General features: G+C 37.6%; 2 protein-coding genes across 2 annotated transcripts in view; one reads left to right on the top strand and one right to left on the bottom strand.

Moving 5' to 3' along the window:
- The first annotated feature begins 674 nt into the window (after positions 1 to 674).
- On the top strand, positions 675 to 16,610 carry SPATA1 (spermatogenesis associated 1). The gene is made up of 14 exons (XM_009333807.1): positions 675 to 710; positions 1,613 to 1,719; positions 4,330 to 4,447; positions 6,538 to 6,591; positions 6,687 to 7,005; positions 7,120 to 7,368; positions 8,768 to 8,821; positions 9,108 to 9,252; positions 9,403 to 9,463; positions 10,452 to 10,569; positions 11,403 to 11,528; positions 13,371 to 13,540; positions 15,499 to 15,597; positions 16,506 to 16,610. Exons 1-14 carry the CDS (start codon positions 675 to 677, stop codon positions 16,608 to 16,610), a joined length of 1,761 nt encoding a protein of 586 aa, XP_009332082.1.
- A 1,710-nt stretch (positions 16,611 to 18,320) lies between these two features.
- CTBS (chitobiase, di-N-acetyl-) overlaps positions 18,321 to 22,532 on the bottom strand; it is a 9,480-nt gene continuing 5,268 nt past the window's right edge. Inside the window, exons 4-7 of the mRNA XM_009333893.1 lie at positions 22,207 to 22,378; positions 21,565 to 21,662; positions 20,659 to 20,820; positions 18,321 to 19,656 (exon numbers count right to left, since the gene is read on the bottom strand). Coding sequence (XP_009332168.1) covers positions 19,471 to 19,656; positions 20,659 to 20,820; positions 21,565 to 21,662; positions 22,207 to 22,378 — 618 coding nt within the window. The 3' untranslated portion in view covers positions 18,321 to 19,470. The remainder of the gene's footprint in view (positions 19,657 to 20,658; positions 20,821 to 21,564; positions 21,663 to 22,206; positions 22,379 to 22,532) is intronic.

Below are 22,532 nucleotides of genomic sequence, written 5' to 3'. Positions count from 1 at the left end.
CAGAAGGAGGCGTGTAACCTCTGAGCTGCTGGAAGAGCCTTCAAAGTGAGAGCACTGAGGAAGGTCATAACAAGGTTAGGGCAGAACCATGGTTTATCGTTTATGAAAGGATTTTTCTGACACGGTCGCCCGGCACAGTCAGGTTTCCTTGGAATACTGCGTTTGGCCGGCGCAATGTGCTGTGCGTGCGGCTTGGCTGCAGTTCACAATAATTGTCCCTTTATCAGAGAGAAACCCAGACCCTGCAAGAATCCCGTTTTGTGGGGATTTAGGTCTGTGTCTAGGAAAACGGTACAATTGCGTAGAAAATTATATACAACCAAAGTATTGTAAGGGGAAAAAATGTTAAGAGGAAATACTCCAGGGCAGATCTCTTGGAGCTGCAGGGCTGTGATTTAGCAATTCCCCAGTTACTTAGGTGATACTCACTTGTGTAGAAGGTGTGGTTGAGTCTGTTTGCCTGCAGGTAGCTGGAAGCTTTCTGCCTCAGCACCGAAACGACTTTTCCATTTTCGTAAGTGAAAAGAAGAACAGTAAATGAAAATAAAGGATATTAATGGAGTAACTTCTCTCGTAACGTATTATCATGAAACTCATTCTTAAAGAATGTTTTGATCAAAAAGAAAATTAGAAAGCCCACCTGGCATTCACTGTGATCAAGTACAGGGACCAACATGTCGTTCAGTCAAAGGAGACCTCGAACATCGCAGGTGAGAGTTTTTGTACTTTTCCATAAAGATTTTTTAGATTTCACAAAGAAAAATAAAAAATATTAAAATAAGTGACACTGCACCATTGCTAGGAGACCTGGGAGGAAAAAACCATGTTTTTAACATAGTATATGTAGAAAGCATTCTTTTCTAGTTTGTATTTAGTAACTTAGCAATTGCAGAAATATTTAGTATAGCTTATTTGCATGGCGTCTAGTTATAGGGAAGTGTATCGTCCTTGTCAATACCATCTGATTTTCACTAAAACATCCAGACCTAGACATTAACAGCCCCACAACTACCACAGGTTTGAATGCAATCTAAGTGAACCTTGCTCAGAGCAGGCTTAGTTATTCTTTTTGCACACGTTGCCAGGAGCATTTCTGTGTTTCCAAGGTGGCTAATATTATTAACAACTGTCAGAAATATTTTGATTTTTTTTTCTTGCTGGCAAGGTGGAGTTGTGGTGCTGTTTGGATCAAGCTTGCAGGGCTTTGCACTTTTTACGAGATGAACAAAGGTAGGATTTCAGCTGAAGTATTCTTGTAACCATGACATGCTCCAGAGTATCAACTGGTTTTGGTAAGCTCTGTCCATTGCTGTCACAGTGACATACAGCGGTACCACAGGCTCTATTTTCTCTCATTTCCATTGTTGAGCTTGTTCTAATGTGACTTATTTTGATGCTGTCCGCTAGCATTCAATCACAAGTTGCTCTACCCATCGCTGTTCTCACTGTCTAGTCATCATTGTCAGATAGAGCCTCACTCTTCTAGTCCATGTGCTAACGTCAAAGAAACCATTCCTGCCTCCAGAAATTGAAAGTCCACCTAAGCGAAACAATGCATGTAGGAAGAGGGTTATAATATATCTACAGTTGTGGTCATCTATTCTTTATTTAGTTGGTGGAGCTCCATGTTTTTTATGTCCCAGAAGAAGTGTGGAACTTCAAGCTGAATACAGTTCCTGTGGCTCTTACTAGCAAATTCATCTCAGCCGGATTTATAAGGTGAGTATAGTCTTAGGCTTCATGTACATGGTAGGTCCTTTACATTGTCCTTCAGTCGTTTAGTCCAGCTGTTGCTCTACAGAGCACAATTACATCTGTCAGAAGAGGCTTGTTCTCTAATAATTTCTGGAGGATAAGTGGTGCCCATGACTAGTGTTATGTTTATTTGAACTGTATCAGGCTTAGCTCTATTGCAGCCCTTGGTGTAGAGCATTGAAACGCACTTCCAGAGCAGCGCTAGTATTTCTGCAGAATAATTTATGTTGTAAATTCACAGTCTTATATTCTTTCTGTCTTCTTGAGCCTGATTATCAAAATCTTGAATTCTTTTTGGCAACGGGCCAGCTTCGAGACAGAGTGGCATGATGAAGATGGGATAGTCTGTCAATTCCCAGGAACAGGGATATGACGATCTGAGCTCTCTCAGTCCGAAGAAAGAGCTTAAGCCGTGTTTCTCAAGGGGAAGCATTACAGCCCATGCAACCACCAGCATATTTTCTTTCTTCTTCAGTAGTACTTCTGAAAGGTTGCTTGACAATCCTAGTACTGTCTGAGTCAGCTTAACAAGGTATTCCAAGGTCTAAGTACAGGCCACTTCCATTAATCATGAAATTAGAGGAAAATATTAAGTGTGTAATTGTCTACGGCCCTGAGTTCTTGTTCCCATGAACTTGATTTCTCAGCCTCTGTGATCTTTTATTTATTCCTCATTCCTCACCACAGAAACCATACTTTTGTTATTTCTAGAAGAGATGGCTGCAATGAACTCTAGTTTGCATTACTTTTAAAGGAACACCCTGAAGCAAATTACTCAGATGTGACTAGTCTTCTGCTAGCCAGTGGCAGCAAGTAAGGAATATATTACTATATGTTCCTAGCAGCTGCACTAGCAAATAATTTTCAGATAAATTTCTGCCCTATATCTCAGGTTCTGTATACCTAGATCATTTTCTCCCATGATACCTTGTAGTTACTTAGATGTTTTCCCTGCTGTTCGTAAATGCCTTAGATTTAGATTTCCTTGCTGGTTTGGACAGGCATTATCAGTGAAGGATGTGCAGTGTTAGAATTGCTTGCATTTATTGGGTTTCAGAAGACCATTCAAGGGGCATACCTCCTCTGAGACATCAGCTTGAAGAAATGATAGTGAATGAGAGATATTTGAATTATAGATCATCTCTGTTCTCACGTAAGACCTTGGAAGGATGTGTATTGAATTATGTATCCATCTTTCACATATTTCTTTACACATTTGAAATAAATGACATTAGGGCTAACGTCTGCAGCAAGCGTGGGCCAAAAATGGCTGGGGAAGAAATAAACAGGAGCTAAATGCGCAGGGACCAAGCAGTGTGGCCTAGATGTGTCCACTCTGCAGACTTTGGTCTCCTCCGCTGCGTGCCTGTGCTCCAAGGCAGGTTTATGACCTTGAAGAGGGTCCTCTAAGTCCAGGGTGTTTGAAATAATGCAAGGGAAGCATTGTAGCCTGCTGAAGTGCTGTGCTTATGAGATGAAACTGAGGGTGGTTTTACATACCTAGGGTGTGAAATGAAGGCATATAGGGCTGTTTGAAAGTGCAAACAAACCCTGACAGGTTAATGCTGAAGACCTGTCCAAGTTGAAGGGGTGGCACGTTCTTGTCTATACTGTTTACTGAGAATGGCATGTGCTATCCCCCAAGCTATGTCTGTGCTTGAAGAGTGATAGCTGCCTGGGCCAAAATCATGCTAGGTAGTATACTAACACTTAATCAGCATGGGTGATTAACAGTCTCAGGCCTGAATTTGTTCCCTGGTTTATTTTATATGGCAGCATAGGAGCAATTAGAATTGCTAATGTTGTGCTGCAGAGCTTTTGTGTGCCTCTTGCACATTTGGTTTTATTCTGCGGAGATGCTTTTTATTCTATAGTGATTTTTATACTGAGCTCATTACTTTAATATTTGCATGGTTTCCAGTAGTACATTAAATGACGCAATTCATATTTGCGTCAGCTCTCTCATCTTCAAACTATGGTGGAAATATTCACACTGCAGTGTTTGGTTTTGATTTAAAATACATTTGCATGTACATATGCACACGCCCAACTGTAAATTTGTGTTGGAGAAGACAAAATCAAAGGAATATGCCTGCTACTTAAAGTGGGCAGTGATGAAGTCTCCTCTAGCCCTTGGTGCTTGAAGGGGTATGTTCTACAGTCCTGGACCAGCCCCACGAAACTTTGTCATCTATATGGAAATGCATGACTGTAGTTTCCAATGCTTTTGTTATTCATCTGCAAATGAGCAAGAGCATTCTGAAGGAGTCACTTTCAAATTTCAGTTACTTCCATATTCTCCCTTTGTATGGGTTCCTAAAATATGAATATTGCCAGTTAATGTTATGACAGCCCTTGTAATACAGTCTACCATAATGTGATACAATGTTCTGACTCTACCACACCAAGAGTCTCTGGCCTGTATGTAATTAGATTCTGTTCTAGGACATAGTTCCCATTTTTGGTCATTCTGTCCATGCAAGCCAGCGTGTATATAGCAGTATCTTCCCCCTCTTACTAACTAGACATCATTATTTGATCTTACAGATGTATTAATGAATAACAACATTCTAGGGTGCCTCCTCACATCACATTAAGAGCGCTACGGGAGAAGCTTGGAGAGTACCTGGGTGGAGCTGCAGTTGCAGATAAATTCACATTTTTAAAATGCATTGGGAAAAAACTAGCAGTGGTAAGTTAATTTTTTTTTTCTTTAGTACTCTTCTGCTTTATCATGTAAACCACAGATTTTGTTCCTGCAGATTAGATAATATCACAAGAAAATTGAGATAACTTTAGAAGCACTGTTAGCATTTGTTTTTAGACGTGCTGGAGCATAAGCTCTTGTCAGAGCACATCTACTTCCCCAAATACAAAGGCACAGCTGGATAGGTATATTAGAAACATCCTTTAAAGCATCAGATATAAGTAGTTGCCATCCAGTGAAGAGATGCTAGTTTTGATAAGTCAAATGGATTAAATATGACAAATCTGGTTGCATTAAAAAAAAAATCCCCCTAAGGTCATTATTACCAATACATGGTTGTGAATATAGCACTTGGAAGAATTTGCAACGGAAGCTGAGTAAGTCAGAGTTCCTCTAATGGTTCCTGCTGCGACCTGCCCAAAAGCCTTTAACGATCAGTCTCTGAATGAAAACTTCTGTGGTTGTACATTTGTGTTCCAATAATTAGTCCAGTAATACAGCCTGAGATTTATGTAATCAAAAACCTACGTGTCTGAATCATAACTGCTCCTCACATTGATTCTCTATATATTTATATCTTACAAACTATAGCTAAAGATTAAAACACTTAAAACTGAAAGTTGTTCGTGTAATACACAAAGACTTAAGTGATGTACATAGAATACTTTTTTTCACTTCTCATTTCACCTCTGTTTCTCACGGATTTGGAAATTAATTGCAAGCTGGAAATTTGGTGCTGTTCTTTATTGCATTTGTAGTTGAGTTATCACTGAAATTACCCACACGGAAGAGTAGAATAAATACTAAGTAATGTGCAAAAACTAGGTGGAAAAATCTGAAGAGAAACTTAAAGACGGTGACACAATCTGAATTTGAAAATATGCATATGTCTTCAAAGAATGGAGGTGGTTTTAACTGCATGATAATAAGTAAGATGGCATATTTTCTTCCCCACTGATAGTTCTGAGAGAAATGGAGAAATTTTCCAGCTTCCTTTAGAATGTCAGGAATTTAATAAAGTATTTAATAGAGAATTAAAGATATTTGTAGATAAAAGTGAAGATTTTTAGCGACAAATTAAAGATATAATTTTAATTTGGGGTATTTACTCTTGCTTGTTGTTTAACTTTATAACAAAGTGTAAAGCAATAAACCATCTAACTGGTTTATTTGTTGTTTAGGGTCATGGTAACCTCATTGAATTACATCTCCATGATCAAATATTTGTTGAGTGGGGTTTTTTTTCCCTCCAGCCTTCTGTTTCACAACAGTAACAACGTAAGCAGTACTAAGAGCTGTACCTTACTAGCACGTAAGGATCTTTAAATGAAAAATAAACATAAACCAAACCCGTGTTCATTTGCTCTTCCTTTTCTTTCATACAGCCTGTGTCTCTTAACAGTGAATCGATGGCATTGCCTGGCCACTATTGAGAACAGAATTTGGCCCCATGTTTAGTTCAATTTCATTATTTAAATGTAAGCTCAGATTTCTTTTTTTTTCCTGTTGGAGCACATCTTTCAAATATACATCGATTATCTTAGACTTTGTTTTTAGGACGACCGTTGAAATCTGAAGGTGTATATCACACAAAGAATATCAAAACAATAAATACGAGAAGACATAAGAGAGTGATAGGGGTTTTTTTATCTATACATTAAATATTTTGCAGTAGTGTATCAGGTAAATAGAGAAAATTATGTGAGACAGCATTTCTGTTCAGATTCAGCTTGAAGCAACTTCTGGTAAAGACAGTCTAAGACTTTCTTCTGCTGTGACTGTTGGCTCAGGTCCTTTGAACCATAAGAGAAAGTGTAAAGGATAAAGAAATTTATTCAGTACATCCATGTACTCTTGTGGGTCTGATTTAGATAGTGAAAAATAGACAAAGTTTCAGTGCCGTGTCAGAAAATAGTCATATTCTATGTTCCTTCTTCCCCATCAGGCCATTACAGAAGATAGTGCTGGTTAAGAAAAATGTAAAGATGATGATAGAATACAGAAATTAAGTCATATGCAACATTATTGGTAAAAAAGTATTTTATTGGTTACGCTGCCATTCTTTATCTTCCAAGGTGAAAGCAAAGCAAGAAACAGAACTGGAACTGAAGTCATTTGCTCCCCCTTATGTATGTATTGTATGGCTTTTAAGCTATCATTTTCAGAAACTTTTTACATTGCACATTTCCTCTTTTGTGTCTGATTAATATACTGCATATTTTAGGCACTTTATCCTGAATTATATGTATTACCTGGAGTGGAATACTTTGAAGATGTTTATCCATTGTCGTCATCAACTCAACAGAAACATCACTTCAATGCAGAAACTAATGGATCAAGATTATCCAGTCTTCCCCAAAAAAACCCTGAAAAAAGCAAACGATTTTTAGAAAGCACGCAAAGCAGTCATCAGCTAGAAAGTCAGGAAGTGCACAGTTCTGTCAAATGGGGTGAGGAAGAACCTGTTCCAGCTTTGCACACAAAACATGAGCAAGACCATAACAACAGGATTCAAGAAAAACAGATACAGTTTAGAGAAGAAGGTAAGTTTCACCAGTGTCGTGAAGGAGGATGATGAAGGAGGAGAAGAATAACTATTACGGTAAACATTTATACTAAAATAATATTTCTCTTTTCCAATATCAATTATTATGCAGATCAAAATGGATCCAGAGCATCTCTCTTTGCACCAAGTAATTCAAATCCTGCAGATTCGGAGTCTGGAGAGAGTGATATGCTATTACAGGCCTCTCAGCAAAATCATCTCGGCCAGAATCAAAAAGAGCATAATACTCCCAAGTGGAATGACAAAGCCAAAGGAACTGCTCTTACTCTTCCTGTAAACCACAGTGATGAACAAGGCCAGAATAACCAAACACCCCAAAATCCCATTAAATATCGAAAGGGTACTACTGTTCATTGTCACCTTTTTGCTAAAGCATGCCTTTTAGAAAGTTGGCAGAGTAAAGCTGAGTTTTAAGAAATCTACAGTTACAGCATGAGTTGGAATATTGCTATCAGAACAATAGTCTAATTTTAATAACAATAATAATAATAACTTTGAAAGAGCTGTAGTTTTTACTTTGGATGAGTCCTTCTTTATCACAATGTACTGATACAGGGAAACACTTCACTATAGTTGATGCATTTGTCTAATCTTATTTACATGAAAATAAATTACTAAGCAGCTACTGTAAAGATTGGAGGATAATGATCCCATAATTCAACAGCAATTTTAAATGAAAAAATCTTGTTAGGAGTACATCAGGGAAAGCTTGTAGTCACTTAAACTTTCATTGTCATCTTATCCATGGCTACATTACTACTGAAGAGGAAGTGTTTCCTCCCCTCCCTGCTATATAATGTTTATTTATATGCTATTGAACAGTGGCATTCCTAAAACTGAGAGGTGGGAGAACTCTTTGAGCAGACTAGAGTGAAAATAGTACAAAAGCATGGAGGGGATTAAAGCATACATAAACTAGATAACAGTTCTGTGCCAAAATAGAAAATGTTGTTTGGAAGAGACCTATTAACTACTACTACTTTAAAATGGGGTGTCTTATGGATACTGGGGGTCATTAAATCTCTGAACAGTTTTCTAATGTTCTTAATATTCCTAAATTTTTAGTAATTACCAAGAAAGGATTGATGCATTTAAATTGGATTTGAGTGACCGCTTCTATATTACCATCAAAATTATAACAAACTGGTTTTGAGGAAATACTTTTGAAAGTCAAGCAGAATTTTACAGTTAATGTAAAAAGGGTGACCTTTATTCTATTTCAAATTTTTAATGAATAATTATTAAATGAGGCGATATTAATTTTTCATAGGTACGGGCACCTTATAGATCTCAGTTAGAATGATTTTCTGGATATCCGGTACTTTGAATGAGAAAACAAAAATTTGGATGTTGTCATCTTTGAGACGTGTCTGGAGAGTGTATTAGAAAAGGCTTTCATGGATGACTTTTCAGTAATTTCAGTTTCCAATCATAATGGGTCAAAAATAGCTTTGTCCCTCCATCATCGTGGTAACTGATATTAAGTGTGAGACCGCTTAATGTACAAATATGTATATCTACATATATATGTGCATATATGTATATACATGACTGAAAAGTTTTCCAAAACTTTATTTTACATGATGAAGGATGTAGGATTTTGTAGCATAAAGTAAAGGTAATGTCTGTCAGCAATTTTATCTTGAAATATTTATTGTATATATTTTAAAGCAGATAACATTTATTAATTAACATTTAAATGCAAAACATTTTGCTGTCCCTTTCTTTGCTGGCTCCAGTTCGTAAGGGATCTTCAGTCTCTGAAAGGCAGAAAAGAGTTAGATACAGCATTAGTTTAGGGAAGGTGAAATAATTACGTGGTTTATCTGTGATAAGCTTTCCTGTATTAGTTACCAGAATTAGTTAGATACAAATTCTCAAAACAAAAATACCTTTTTTACCTTTATTTCTTTCCTCTGTTATTCACACAACATTTCCATACCCCAGAGATAAGGTTATTTATTGGATTGATTCACTGAATTTCTGAAACAGGTTGGAAAGTCCAGGTATTGACAGTCAAAAGAGCTTGAATTTTGTGAGTATAATCTATATGTTTTGATCATCATTATCCTATCACAGAACTAAGCACCAAACTGCTCATTACAAACATGGAAAATAATGACCATCAAAAAGATACCAAACTAAGAAGAGACAGAACACAGGATTCTGGAATTCCTAAAACAGTGAAAGGCCAAACCACAGAACATGTACACAAAACCCAAAGGTTAGTAAACGATGATTCTGATAAAGTAATGGATAATGTTAATTCGTAACTAGAAATTTATTTCACAGACTTCAAATAAATGAAAGAAAATGGTGAAAAAACCATTTTGCTACATGAATTTTCACTTGCTTCTTTGATTTTTATCTGTAGCTTGCAGCAATACAGAACTAGCAAGTCTATAGCTGATCCTGGTGAAAAACTGGATAGTCAGGTGTGTTTTTCAAGGTAACATATTCTTAGTAATCTGGAGCAGTAAGCATAGTCCTCCACCGATAAATAGTCTAATTTTATAAGACAGATAACTCATTAGAAATATGAAATATTCAAATATAGGTTTGAGAGTAATTAAGAAAAGTTAATTCATGCACTGGTACTTTGCAGGTTTGCTAGTGAAAAATCAACTATTTCTAAACAGTGAAATCATCAGAAGTTATACCTCTGTTATCATTTACCAGGAACTACATATACAATAAGTATCTCAGTCTAATTAATGTTAGCTGCATTTTTTTACAGTTTCTTGACAGTAACATTGTATTGGTTTTGTCGGTGACATTTTTATAATTTCATATTTCCTGTGGGATAAATCTGTCTTCTCTCGAGCAAAACTTCTGGTAAGAAAAACTACAAAATTCTTTAAAACATATGTATGATGTAGTCATAACATCAGAATAAGAACATACTTAGGAAGACACAGGACTCACATGCAATCATACAGCATAACAGCTGTCACTATTAACTGTCATCTCTGAGCTCTTGTGCAGGAGTGATTGCAGCGGAGTCTTACGAAAACACTAATGAAATTGAAAATCTGCAATTATAAATTTTGGTTTAGAAACGGGCAGTCCAGACTTCATAAGCAATGAGCCACATGGCAGTTTTAAGGTCCGTTATTCCTGGTCTTGCACGGGAGAGTCAATAACTCGCGGGGTTATGGACATGGACAAGAACAATTAGCAATAGTCTACATTTTTGTCCATATGCTCCCTGCGATGTAAGTGTTCAGTGTTCTGATTTTATTTGCAGAGGTCCAGCTGTTTGTAATTTAGTTATCATTTGTACTGGTAACAGAATAGAAAAGCTTATATGCAGAATTCAAATTCAGCCCTCCTTTCATTCAGGCCACTTTCAGGGCATATGTTTAACGTAACTATTCAGGATTATGAGTTATGTACTTAGAGTTGTGTCTTTTGACTCTCTAGGCAGATCAAAACAAGCGAAATCATCTTACTTGTCCAAAAGAATATATTTCGCCTCCTAGTCCGCCTTTTCTGGCACTTTCTGTAAATCCAGCTCAAGTTCCCGCAATTCAGGCAGAAAGTGAGTATATGATTCCAAGAAATTGCAGAGGAGCGAACATTTAATCAAGACTGAATAGTTAATGAAGACAGAAATACCTACTCTATGAAAGAATTTGTACATACATTCATTCGCAGTATTGTTACAAATTTTAATTTGTGGGTGGAAAATTCCAGGCATTTATAATTGCGTGGGCTGTTCATAGAGCATGGCAGGTTCCCAGTGTTAGAAAACCCAGCTTGTGGACTTGGGGATGGAAGGAGAAAAGGAGGGAGATCGGATGAAATACTGCTGGCTCACGTGCGAAGGTAGCAAAGAAAACCACCGGTAGTATTGCTGAGGATCCTCCGTTGTGGTGGAGGAGGAGGATAGTGAGAAGGTAAGTGATTGACCTGTTGTTGCAAACCAGTGAAAGTTTGAGACACTGTCCTGCCTATGACCAACTGGAGTTCAAGGCAAGATTTCGCTAAAGTTTATATTGCAAAGTATTTTGAGCAGGAAATAGTCTTTTGGAGGCTTTTTTGGCTTTATGTGGCAGGAGTTTTCAATGTATGCAGTGTATATATATCTTGAATATATGGTTTTGGTGATACCTTGTCTAGACATATAAAAGGGTGTTTACTTGTTTGTGTGTGTGTATGAATGCCTGGACACATGCTGGATTTCTCACTTTTTTCTAATGCACCAGCCATTTCCAAAAGTTAGAGCTAGTTTATTAAAATAAAATAATTTCTACTGCCTGTTCTGACAGAGCTTTTGGCACGATTTATGATGGGTGCATTACAAAAATCTTGATTGATCCTTTCTACTTACAGTATCCAGATGCTTGCTAAATATAATTATAATATCTTTAGAAAAGAAGATGGTAGAACGATTGCAACGAATGAAGAAAGACAGAATGCACATGGAAAAAATTAGAGAAGAACTGATCAAAAAAGCTAAAGGGCTCCTGGAACAAAATAAGCTGAGGAGATACCACGGTACACTTCTAATTTACTTTGGAATTTGGAATGATTGAGACATGACACTGAAAGCAATATGAAAATGTTTGTTTCCTTGTCAGTAAGCTTAATTATGGAGAGAGCAGTTTGCTAACCCATAGCTCTGAGAAGGCTCGTTTGTGTAACAGCATGCTGGAAAGATTCAAGGTTGCAATGTTTCCTTCCACTTTTTTTGTGGCAGTATTATAAATCTAAAAATATCCTGGCTTTTATAAACCATTCAAGTTGTGTCCCATGTACATACAGTGCCCAGAGAGCTACTGCAGGCCGCTTCGCTGTTTGAGGCCCAGGGCAGCCGACGTATTCTAAACCTGCCTTTAGCTGGTGCTTACAGAGGTTTTTTACTGTGTTGATAGGGCTTCTAGTTAAATTGCCAGCGTAATACTTTTTGTTCCTCCTATCTAATGGTACTCAGCTTATGGCATGGAAGTTACAAGCCTGTTGTGACAAGCTTGACAAACCTTGTTTTTTGACAAGGTAAAATCTCATTGAAATCCCACCCAAATTTTCTTTGTAAAATTGTTTTCAAGTTTATACTTAAACTATCCTCCCTAAGTCACATTCCAGTTATACAGAGATGAGGTTTAATCACTTTGATGTTTTGAGAGCATTCTCTTTGTACTTAAATACAGCTAAATCACTAGGAGTCTCAACTATTATTTGTAGCTTTGTTGAAAGGAGAAGACAAGCCAATTCTTCCAGTTATTCTCTAAGGGCATGGCTACGCTGCACTCTGCAGCATGGTGAAGTTGTATTTAAAAAAAAAAACAAACTGGGGTGCTTGAAGCAGTGAAGCTGTAGTAGCATGGAGCCACAAAGCAAGCTAATTCACCCTGCTGAGATAAGCCCTCAATGGCTCCTGCATTGTCCTAAATTATGTTATCCAGTTAGGTAAAATAAAGGTTTTTTCACAAGAATTCAAACAGCTTCTGCAGGTTCTTTAAGAAGCGTCTCTACCTCTGAATTATTTTTCAGACCTGTGGAGTTTCATAAGTAAGTGCATTTGCAAACATGTTTCTTCACAAGGTATGAAGGGAAGAGCGTATTCTGTAGGAACGGGGATCCAGTCTGTATTTAATATCCTCCTAAGGTTGCCATGCTGACAGTCGCTCTCAGTTACATAGCATGTAGTCCTCCAACAGCTGGGTTCTTTTTGGTAAGTTTCTGAGAAGCAGTTGTGCTGATTTCCTAAAACATGCCTTGAAAGAAGGAATTATTTAAGACACTTTGCAGACTAGTGGATGTATGTGGCCATAAAACTGCCACACCAGGTACGGGGGGATTTATGTGCCAGCTGTTGATAGCACATTGACAACATAGGAGAAATCATAGTTAAGTGTAAAGGTAAATAACTGTTCCCCGTAATCTTGGGACTTCTGTATAAAACTAAGCTGTTCAAAATCTCTGGCCCTGCAGACCTCAAGTTTTGCGTAAATCTACAGTGCTAAATATTCTGCTACAGTAAAGCTGTGGACTTCAGACTGTGGTGGGCATACCAGTCTTCACAGGTCTGGAGCACTGACTGTGCAGCTGAAACCTGCAGAACAGCCAGGCTGAATGACATTTTGGTTTCAGAGCTTGTGTTATATCTTGGTGGACAGATAGAGCAGGTGATTGTGTGAAAATTCCATTGCATTTATAGCGAATGTCATTTTAATGAAGATTTTTTCACCAATTGCTTTTTTTAAAGAAACCTACTGCCATGTTTTAATGTGTGCATTGGCCAACTGAATCTTTTGAGGTCAGTTGGTCATTACTGTCTTCAATAGACCCTATGATAAAGTGAACAAGACCAAACAGTATTACTGTTTTCCTGTGTAGTTCGTGAGGAATGGAAAAAGAAGTACTTTGAAACTAAGAAAGCTACGGTTTCACTGGAGGACGCTTTAAACAAACTGCGACAAGATTTAGAGCTTTACCACCAGAAATTACTCTTGCAATTGGAAGCCAGAGATAGCCGAAAACGACCAAACAATATGACAACCTCCAAGGTATTTGCTTGTATTATTTAATCTCTCTTTTTACACAGCCTGTTTTTTTGTATAAAATATGAATTAAAGTAACAAATAAATCACCAACCAATGACTTGTAAACTAGTTTTAACAGCCAAATATCCCTCAGTGATCTGAGGTATAGAATTCCTTCAGTGTTTGAGTCTGAGCATTTGATTCTTTCTGCTTTGTTGTTTGTACAATACCTTCTCGTAACAAAATCCCCTTTTGTTCAGTATGATTAATGAATTGTTCAGTTCTCTATTGTTCTCATCATCCCGAATTTCATGTACGGAGATAATGAATTCTAGTTTGGAGGACAAGAAATGTCTCTGAGGCTTTTGGAGTGGTTGCACCTGAACTATTGTGCAACTGTGAGTCTCATGTTATGTTGTTGGTGTCAAATCACGGGAAGTTCAGAGGAATTAAAAAAAGACAAGACAAAAGAAAACAGGGAAACACCCTTCCCAATAGTTGTATCTGCTGATTTTCTAAATGCGTTAATGGAAGCAAGTCTGTTGGCAAATCTAAAGCTAAACTAGGAAAAATAAATGCCCCTTTCTTGTATCTGAAAGGTGGGAGAGTGTATGTACAATCTAAGAGTGTATATTATATACAAAGGTGTATTCTTTGAGCTATCTTAATATAAATATCTACAGTATAAAAATATTAATAGGGTTGATATCGCGTTATATTACTAGCTATGTTCAGAAATGTTATTGCTCCTTTGGGGGGGGATATCAGGGGTTTTTTAGGTCTCTCTGGCTAGGCACAAAGAGGCCTTATGTGAAGGATGTGCACATCTTAACATGCATACAGCAGTTATTTATCGGCTAGCACACAAAGATAGCTAGGATTTAATGAGCTATTAGGCTAAGCACAAATATGCTCTCCACCCCTCGTAAGCTACACACTGGCCAGGCGGACATCAGTCAGGCGGGAAGAGTCGGGCTCTGGGGAACAGATCCCGCTGTCGCTGGTTTCCCCTCTTCCACCAGCTTTGTCCTCACTGGTGACTCAACCCAATGATACGGTGATTCCTCAGTAGCTCCCAACTAGTCTGATGGCCCTGCCTGTTTTTTCCCTGCACGACTGTGTACCTTTTGCGCTTTCTCAGTGGTCTGAGCCAGGGTTACACAGCTGTGCGGTGTCGCAGCTGGGACTTGGACCCTTGTATGCAGACAGCTACACCCCCGGGTGGGGAGAAGCTTACAGCAGGAGCTCAGAGATGAGAGGCTACAGATACCACTTAATGACTCCTTGTATAGGCAACTTTAGCGCATCATTTGCTTCAGCTGGCAGTTTAATGCCATTTTTAAAGGCTCGGAACATCAAGAGATTACCACATACACATCCACCCCTCAGCGTTACTTACTTCAAGGGACCATGGCCGACTTACATGAGCTGAGTATCAGAACCTACATTTTGAAAACAAGAATTTTAGTTTTACAGGTTAATTCAAAGATAGGCCCACCCACAGCTACTGCTGAAATGATGTGCTGTATAACCAGGAGTTTATCTGCGCTAAACATTACATGAGTGCAGCAATCTCATCAATAAATGTACTGTGACTGACAGTGATGCTAAGCCTGTGAGAAAAAAAATATGCTTTCAAGTATACCTTTTTATTATAAATGGAGAGTAGCCATAAAAGATAATTGCAAAACAACGTGCTGTTACTCAGGAGATCTGATCTGGATCTTAACTTCCCAAAGCAACAGGGAGTGGAAGAACCTCCGCACCCAGCTGAAGGGCTGGCAGCAGAAGGGAGCTGCCCTCTCTTGGAGAGCAGACTGCTTACAGACCAGAGGCAGCCCAGCACACATTAAGGGCGAGAAGCAAGCAGGGGAGTCAGAAAGAGTTTAGAGGATTGTTTCTGAGTGGTGAAGTAACACACAGTGAATGAAGAGATGCACTAATGCTGCACTTGTTGCTGGTTTTGTTGTTGTTTCATATAGAATTACACAATCATCCGGATTACTACAGTGCAGCATGAACTCGATCAACTGAGGAGGAGGCTGGATGATACAAAAATGAAACTCATAATAGAAATTAAGGTACTCTGCCTTTTAATTAAAACAGTTGAAATGTTGCTATGTATAAAACAACTTAGATCTTCCCGAACATTAGATGATGTAAAGATTTGCTAAACAGTTCTTGTTTTATGCTGTTAGTTTTATGGTGCTAGTTGTCATTGTAACTTTATCACTTGAGCCTAACTACTCCAGAACACCAGGTTATTAGACAATTTTGAATGTATGGCATTCAAAACATTTTTTCAAGGTACAATGTAAGCTAAGCTTTACAGTCGCTCTCATAAAATTCTCATTTCACTCAAAAGGTGATTGAAGGAACATACTTGGTGAGGCACTGATCAGTAGTAGACCATGGCTAAGAAAAAAAAAACCTGGTATAAAGAGGAAAAAGAGAAAATATTTTGGTAGGCACTGATCAGTATTAGACCATGGCTAAAAAAAAAAAAACCGGGATAAAGAGGAAAAAAAAAAAAAAAAAAAGAGAATGGCTCTCCAAGCAGATGGCAGTCCTCTTCATCTGCTTTATTCCATACCGGTGCTGTCTATGGCTCCCATTGGAAGGAAGCTGATGGTATAGGCCTTCGCATTGGATAGCTTTTCAGCTCTGAATGCTTGAAATAGGAGTTCTTTACCTCACAGAGATTGCCCATGCCCCTGTTTACTGAGTAATCTAGGGTGGATGTACTCGTTATGCCTCCTCCATTGTATAACAAGGAGTGGAAAGAACAATGAATTTCAGTCGTCTCTTAAAAACACCCAGGCAAAGTACAGAAGAAAGCAGTGCTAGAACTAGGCTATCTAATTAGACGTGTAAAATTTTAAAGATGAAAGATGTATAAAATTCAATCTTAGTTATATAACCCCATATGCATGTCAACTCCAAAAACTTCCTTAAATTGCAATTCCTTAAATTACTGTTTCTTCTGCAGATGAGAAAGCAGGCAGCATCTGATTTACGAGCACTGAGAGCGGAACTGACACATAAGAAGATTCACTCAGCTTTAATTCTCCAGTCCAGAAAATCGGGGATCTAAGAGGATGACACGACTTCAACATCCGTAAAGTCTACAGAAGCTCTGTAATGTATATAGAAGTCCAGAATTTCAGAGCATTTGTATGTTCTTTAAGTTACCTTGTAAAAAGACATCAACTATATAAATGTTGTGGAATTTGTATACTGGGCTACTGAGGTACTGCAGCTCACTTCTTTTTAAATCTCACTCTTACTCTAAGATTAGTCAGCTACTTAAACATACAGTTTAATCTAGTAATGTGTCTAAAACAAAGCTAAGTTATTTTAAAAGTGCAAATTAGTGAATTATATAACAACACAGTGGTATGCTGATGTTCTTTCATTAACAAAATACCTACTAAGCAAATAAACCTATACTCTATAACCTCCTGTTCTTATTTTCAAGCACACACATTAAATTTTTGGAAAATGATTAAAATACATCTTCTGTAGAACTACAGCAACAGTAATCTTTTATTTAGCTATTTACTGAAGTATATTTTTGTCACTGTAAGTGTGCCTATCTATAAATTCCCAGTGTATTATTACCATTTCATTATGAACAAAATCTCAGATAATCTCACCTTATTTCAAACATAGCCATTTTTGTTCCCTCTCATTAGGAGAGCCACATGGATATTAACCTTCTTCTGTAGTTAGTGGAAGACGCAAGCTTTGTCTTGGACAAGCTGTAATGGTGATCCTGGTCCAACTTACAGTATTGCATACTCTGTTTTTCGTTAAGTTTAAGCTCATGCATGTGCTTAGAGTACTCTTTCAGAGAATTGTTATCAGAAACCTCTTCTTGATAGTAATTTTTTCTAGCTCTCCTGTTTGCCTCTTCGCAGTACCAGATGTTATTACGTTAAGCAGAACAATAACACGCTAGAAATTAATGTCAGCTAAAAAGCCGACAAGGCTGTATCTATTATTGGAAGTGAAACACTCATGGGAAATCAGTAATACAATAAGAAAATTATGCAACTCTTAAAAGGACTAACTTCCAAATGTCTTGAGTCAAACCACCTGCTATCCAATTTGTTTTCTTAAAGATAAGATTTAACAAAGATTTTAGCGCTGAAGTATTAAATTAATTATTAAAACTACAACCACTTCTGCTCAAATCAGGATTGAATCCTATATCCTGTATTTCAGAATTGTGTCTTATATAAGACACAAGAGCAGGCAACCAGCTACTGGAAAACCCTGAACCTAAATTAAAAAAACAAAACCAAAGCCAACTCATGATTCTTGACTGCTACAGGAAAAAGTTTTATTATAAAGTCATCTGGCCTTCAGTTAGGATTTTGTAGGTTAGATCATCTGCTCCAGAAGACCTCTCAATTTCATAAATATCTATCTCACAGTATTTTAGCACATAAATAGTAATACAAATTCTGAATTATCTATATGTCAAATAAATATATCGGTTTCTCCTAAAACCTGCAGACCAGCATTCTAGTGAAGAGCCCTCTGATTTTCCAAGGGAATTTTTTTCTTTATGTGAGAGCAGTAGGCTGCACCTTCTGCTTTCCATCACCTGCAGTATCAAGCAGTCAGTCTTCTAGTCTTCTCCTCAGTAGCCATTATGGTAGTGCTGCTATTCTATGGTGTTTTCCCAGTAACTATTTAGCAAGGGAAAAAAACCAACTAACCAAGAAAAAAACCCACCCCACAACTGACTACATATATCTAATTAAATAAATTGTTTAATTAACGGAGCCAATTAAGCAGGGCACAGTTGCACTTTAATCTGTTGTGAAACAGTTCTGAGAAGCAGAGAAGCAGTGTGGGCTGTAAGCTGTGGAACAAGTAAAGCATAAACCGGCAACACTGTTTACCAACCTTAGTGAAGGCAGCATTTTATTTAACAAAAAAAAAATCCTGTAAAGACCAGTCAATCTTTCCATTACTACAGATATTTTTAAAAGTTACACAATTCCTCTAGGCAAATTATTTTATGAAAAATATAACTAGAAAGAAAATATAACCTCATGTTATCTCAGAGGCAACACCACGTGAAAACAAACAACAGGCTACTGAATGAATCTTAAAGTGTGTGGAAAAATACATATGCAAATACAGTTCATTAAATAAGCTTCTCAGTTCTAGTTTTCAGGAAGTAAAGAAGTTTGAAATGGAAGAAAATATCATCCAAGTTCTCTCCATATTCATGTTCCCTCTTCAAGATAAGGTCCAAAATTTTTGGCTTTTGAAAGTAAGGAATTTACATGATACATAAACACAGTGAAACTGGAGCTTATTGAATATTCCTTTCTAACTACAAGTTTGATAAAAATCTTAATGGCAACTACTTCATGTTACGTAATTTCTTCAGTCTGTAAAATATTTTAATCTGAAAAGTAACCAAGCACAAGCACAAGTTTCACCAAGTTCCATGTAAGCAACAATCTGTCTCTCCAGTATTCTGTGTTTAATCTGATTGAAGAGTGACTTAGCTAAAATGTAGGTTGGGGTGGAAAGTCAGAAAGCTGAGACTGCACCGTGTGACCTCAGAATGAATACTTGCTGCACCAGGCAGCTTTAGCAAAGGATCATTATGAGATTGCCCCTGTAAATCCACCACTTGGTCTTACTTGTTACCAGATACACGCTGGGTTCAAGTTTTACCCAATTTATGGTAGTTGTGAAAAATGAAAAAGATGAGCAGCCTTTAAAAAAAACCCGCTGCTAAAGGAACATTGGAACTTTCTGAAGAATGAAAATATGGCTTCGCATACAAAATAACAAGATGAATTTGGCGAGTTCTCAAAGTTTTTGTAATCGTGGTATATTTATATAAACTCAAAATCTATGATAGTATAAGCCATAATAAAAAATTACCAATGTTCATCATTCTAAATCAAGGCTGCACATAGTTCTTACGGTGTCAGGGCTTGCCACATTGCTTCAGTTTGTTGTTCTGCTACAGCTTCCCTGGAATAGTCAAGACTATTTCCATTCCACATGCCAACGCCCCTTAAACCTCGATTCTTCACATATGCTGCTTTTAGAGAGATGCTGCGAGGGTCATCATACCATACTTGGTGGAAGCGACCAAAAGAATCCTAGAAAAACATTTAAACACTAGCGTCAGTATCAACCTATCTATATAAACATGATACATTCAAGTTCATTGAGTTTTGATTACATTTTCTGTTGAATGCAGTGAAAAGTATAGTTAAAAACTCAGATATACAAGCTATGTAGAGATTTACATAATGATACTTCCCTGATTTACAAATTATTTTTCACACAGGACAATTAAACATTTTAAGTGAAATACTTGGCTATTTTTTTACTTGTAGAATCTCAGTTATAAAACAGTGATACATTTTAACTGAAGTTAGATGAAAAGACTTAGCTAATTTGTATTTCAGTAATTTTTTAAAATACAGCCAAAATCTCAGATATACTATCTAACCTAAGAGGTGAATTTAGTTAGAGATTAAGTGCTTTTTTTCAGCAATAAACACTTTTAGAGGAGGTTATAAAATTTTGTCAAAGTTATGTTGCTTTGACCTGGTCACTGCTTGTAACACCTTTTAATCATCTACATGTGAAACTTAAAATTGTGTGTAAAGAAACAAGATGAAATGCATACACTGTGTTGTTCATGTAAGCACAATCATTCATGCACTTTTTCACTATGTCTATGTAGAAACCAAGTGCGGAAGAGAACATGCATGCAAGCCACTGGGTTAGAAAAATTTAAGAGCATCTCAGAATCTGTTTTAGTTTAAATCAGTCATCAACTCATAAAAGTAACTATAACAGTGAAGGATGGAGCTATAGGATTTCTTTGTGCCAAAACGTCCTTTTTGACATGATACAACTTCTTGAGAAAACTGCAAAGTAATAAAGATCTTTATTACTCCTGTAGTCTTCAATCACTGCACCTCTCCTTCAGACTAGAAATTCAAGATATGGAAATCCAGCCATCCTTTACTACATGAACAAAAGAAGTAGAAAACACAAATAGAAGAATCTAACCCTGAAAACTTTACAATCAAAGAACTATAGTTTATGAACGTTTACTCCACAACATGGTGTCTTACAGAGACACTTACCTTGTATTCATAAAATGGAGACTTCTGTACCTCATCCCACAGCACCCCTGAAAGAGAACTGTTCACCTGCTTCATTATTGCTCCGTAGGGGACCTGACGCCCTGCAGCATCACTGCAAGGAGCCCCACGGAAAGGCACTTTGGAAAGGGAACAAACATGATCCTGAAAAAAAAGCAGACGGCGTTGAGTTTCACGTTACATAGATTTATTGAACTCCAGAATAGCAGTACAGCCAAGAACAAAGACACAAAAGGCACTGCGGTCTCAAAAATCCCAAATCTTCCAAGTAGCTGTGCCAGACATACTATTTGTAGACAGAAGTAAATTAAAACAGTTAAATTTTGTTTACTCTGTAGTAGTACAGGATTGGATGGACATCATTCAACTTACACAGTTGTCTTATCTTTTCCACTTTTAAGTCACTCTTACATTTTTCATAAGTATAATGTTGTTTGAGACTCCATGACTTATCCATAAACTGCTATCCTTTAACAGTCATAGGTTTGCTGTGGTTTGTTGCACCTAGTCTTTAAGCAGTGAGCTTAGTGACTGTGTTGAGAAGGCAGATAGAAGCGTTGTAGTGCCTTTGGACATCATCTCTTCTCGTACAGAGAACATCTATAGCTCCTTAGTCAAACACAAAGTCAGGCACTTGGGAGTCAAAACATGGCACTCGGGTATCATGGGGTTCAGGTTGCCTAGGGAGAAATAAAATGCCTTGTTTGGTAACACACTGCTCATCAGTTATCAGCTAAGCAAAAGTCTCTGTCTTGAGTCCCAGCTTTATGCTCTTATCTGTCAGACCACAGCATTTCCTAATCCAAAACCAGGATCACCAAAATCTAGCTGTCTCTTTCCAAGGAAAAAATTAACAGTACGATTGCAATTGAATAATCTTCATCTTACCTTAGATAGGTTTTGGCAGACATAGTCATAGCCATACCATGGGACGCCCATCACAAGCTTCTTAGGATCAATGCCCATAGTAATGTACTCTTCATATCCTAGTTTTGAAGGAAATAAAAGTTAAGATGCATTATTGCATTTTTCCATGCTTTTTATTCTACTTATATATAGGACTTGCATGATCCCCGGACAGAGGCTAAGGTGCAAGCTCTTCTTTACCTCCCACCTGCATACTCCTAGACTTGCTCTATTCAGATTCTAGTAACTGCTCCAGTTGCTCACACTTAAAACCAGCCTCCCATAGCAGCAGTTCACAAGGATGAGAGAAATGTTTCAGGTTTCTCTGAGAAAAGCCCAGGCAGACACCATTGCTTTGGCTGCCGTTTGTCATTCTAAGAGCGTTCTTCACAATTGTGAGGGCTAGACAATTACTTTACAAGTAACAACACACAACTGCTAAGATCTATCCATAGTGTCATAAGGATCTGAGATACTATTTTCACATTAGGACAACACATATTTGAGAATACTCAAAAGCCTTAATATAACCAAAAAACTTGTCTAAGAAAAGGCAATCTTTTCTATCTATTCATGTGAACAAATGGAAACGTTCTGACTCCTGGAGAGGCGTTTTGTCCTCACCAACTAAAGTCTGCAGGTAAGGAGCATTGGCTTTTGCAATACAGTCTGTCCAGATCTGGCTCTGTTCATCATACGACATCACAAATAAGAAGTCACAGGCATCTGCAATCCCAGTGTAGTTGTAGCATCTTTTATCTATGCATGCTGGAGACCAAGCTACATCAAATGTTACCTGAAGGAAAAATGCAAAAGTTAGCATCATGTATCACAGAATCATAGAATCATAGAATGGTTTGGGTTGGAAGGGACCTTAAAAATCACCTAGTTCCAACCCCCCTGCCATGGGCAGGGACACCTTCCACTAGACCAGGTTGCTCAAAGCCCCA

The sequence above is a fragment of the Pygoscelis adeliae genome, unplaced genomic scaffold (genome assembly GCF_000699105.1).
Source record: "Pygoscelis adeliae isolate BGI_AS28 unplaced genomic scaffold, ASM69910v1 Scaffold10, whole genome shotgun sequence".
Lineage (NCBI taxonomy): Eukaryota > Metazoa > Chordata > Aves > Sphenisciformes > Spheniscidae > Pygoscelis > Pygoscelis adeliae.
This window is presented reverse-complemented; position numbering and strand designations above follow the sequence as displayed.

Bases quoted from the DNA above. Each gene is read 5' to 3' on its own strand.
- SPATA1 (XM_009333807.1), top strand. From the start codon at position 675: ATGTCGTTCAGTCAAAGGAGACCTCGAACATCGCAG. The intron at 7,006-7,119 runs GTAAGTTTCACC...ATTATTATGCAG, and splicing joins GATACAGTTTAGAGAAGAAG to ATCAAAATGGATCCAGAGCA. The intron at 7,369-8,767 runs GTACTACTGTTC...TGCTGGCTCCAG, and splicing joins TCCCATTAAATATCGAAAGG to TTCGTAAGGGATCTTCAGTC.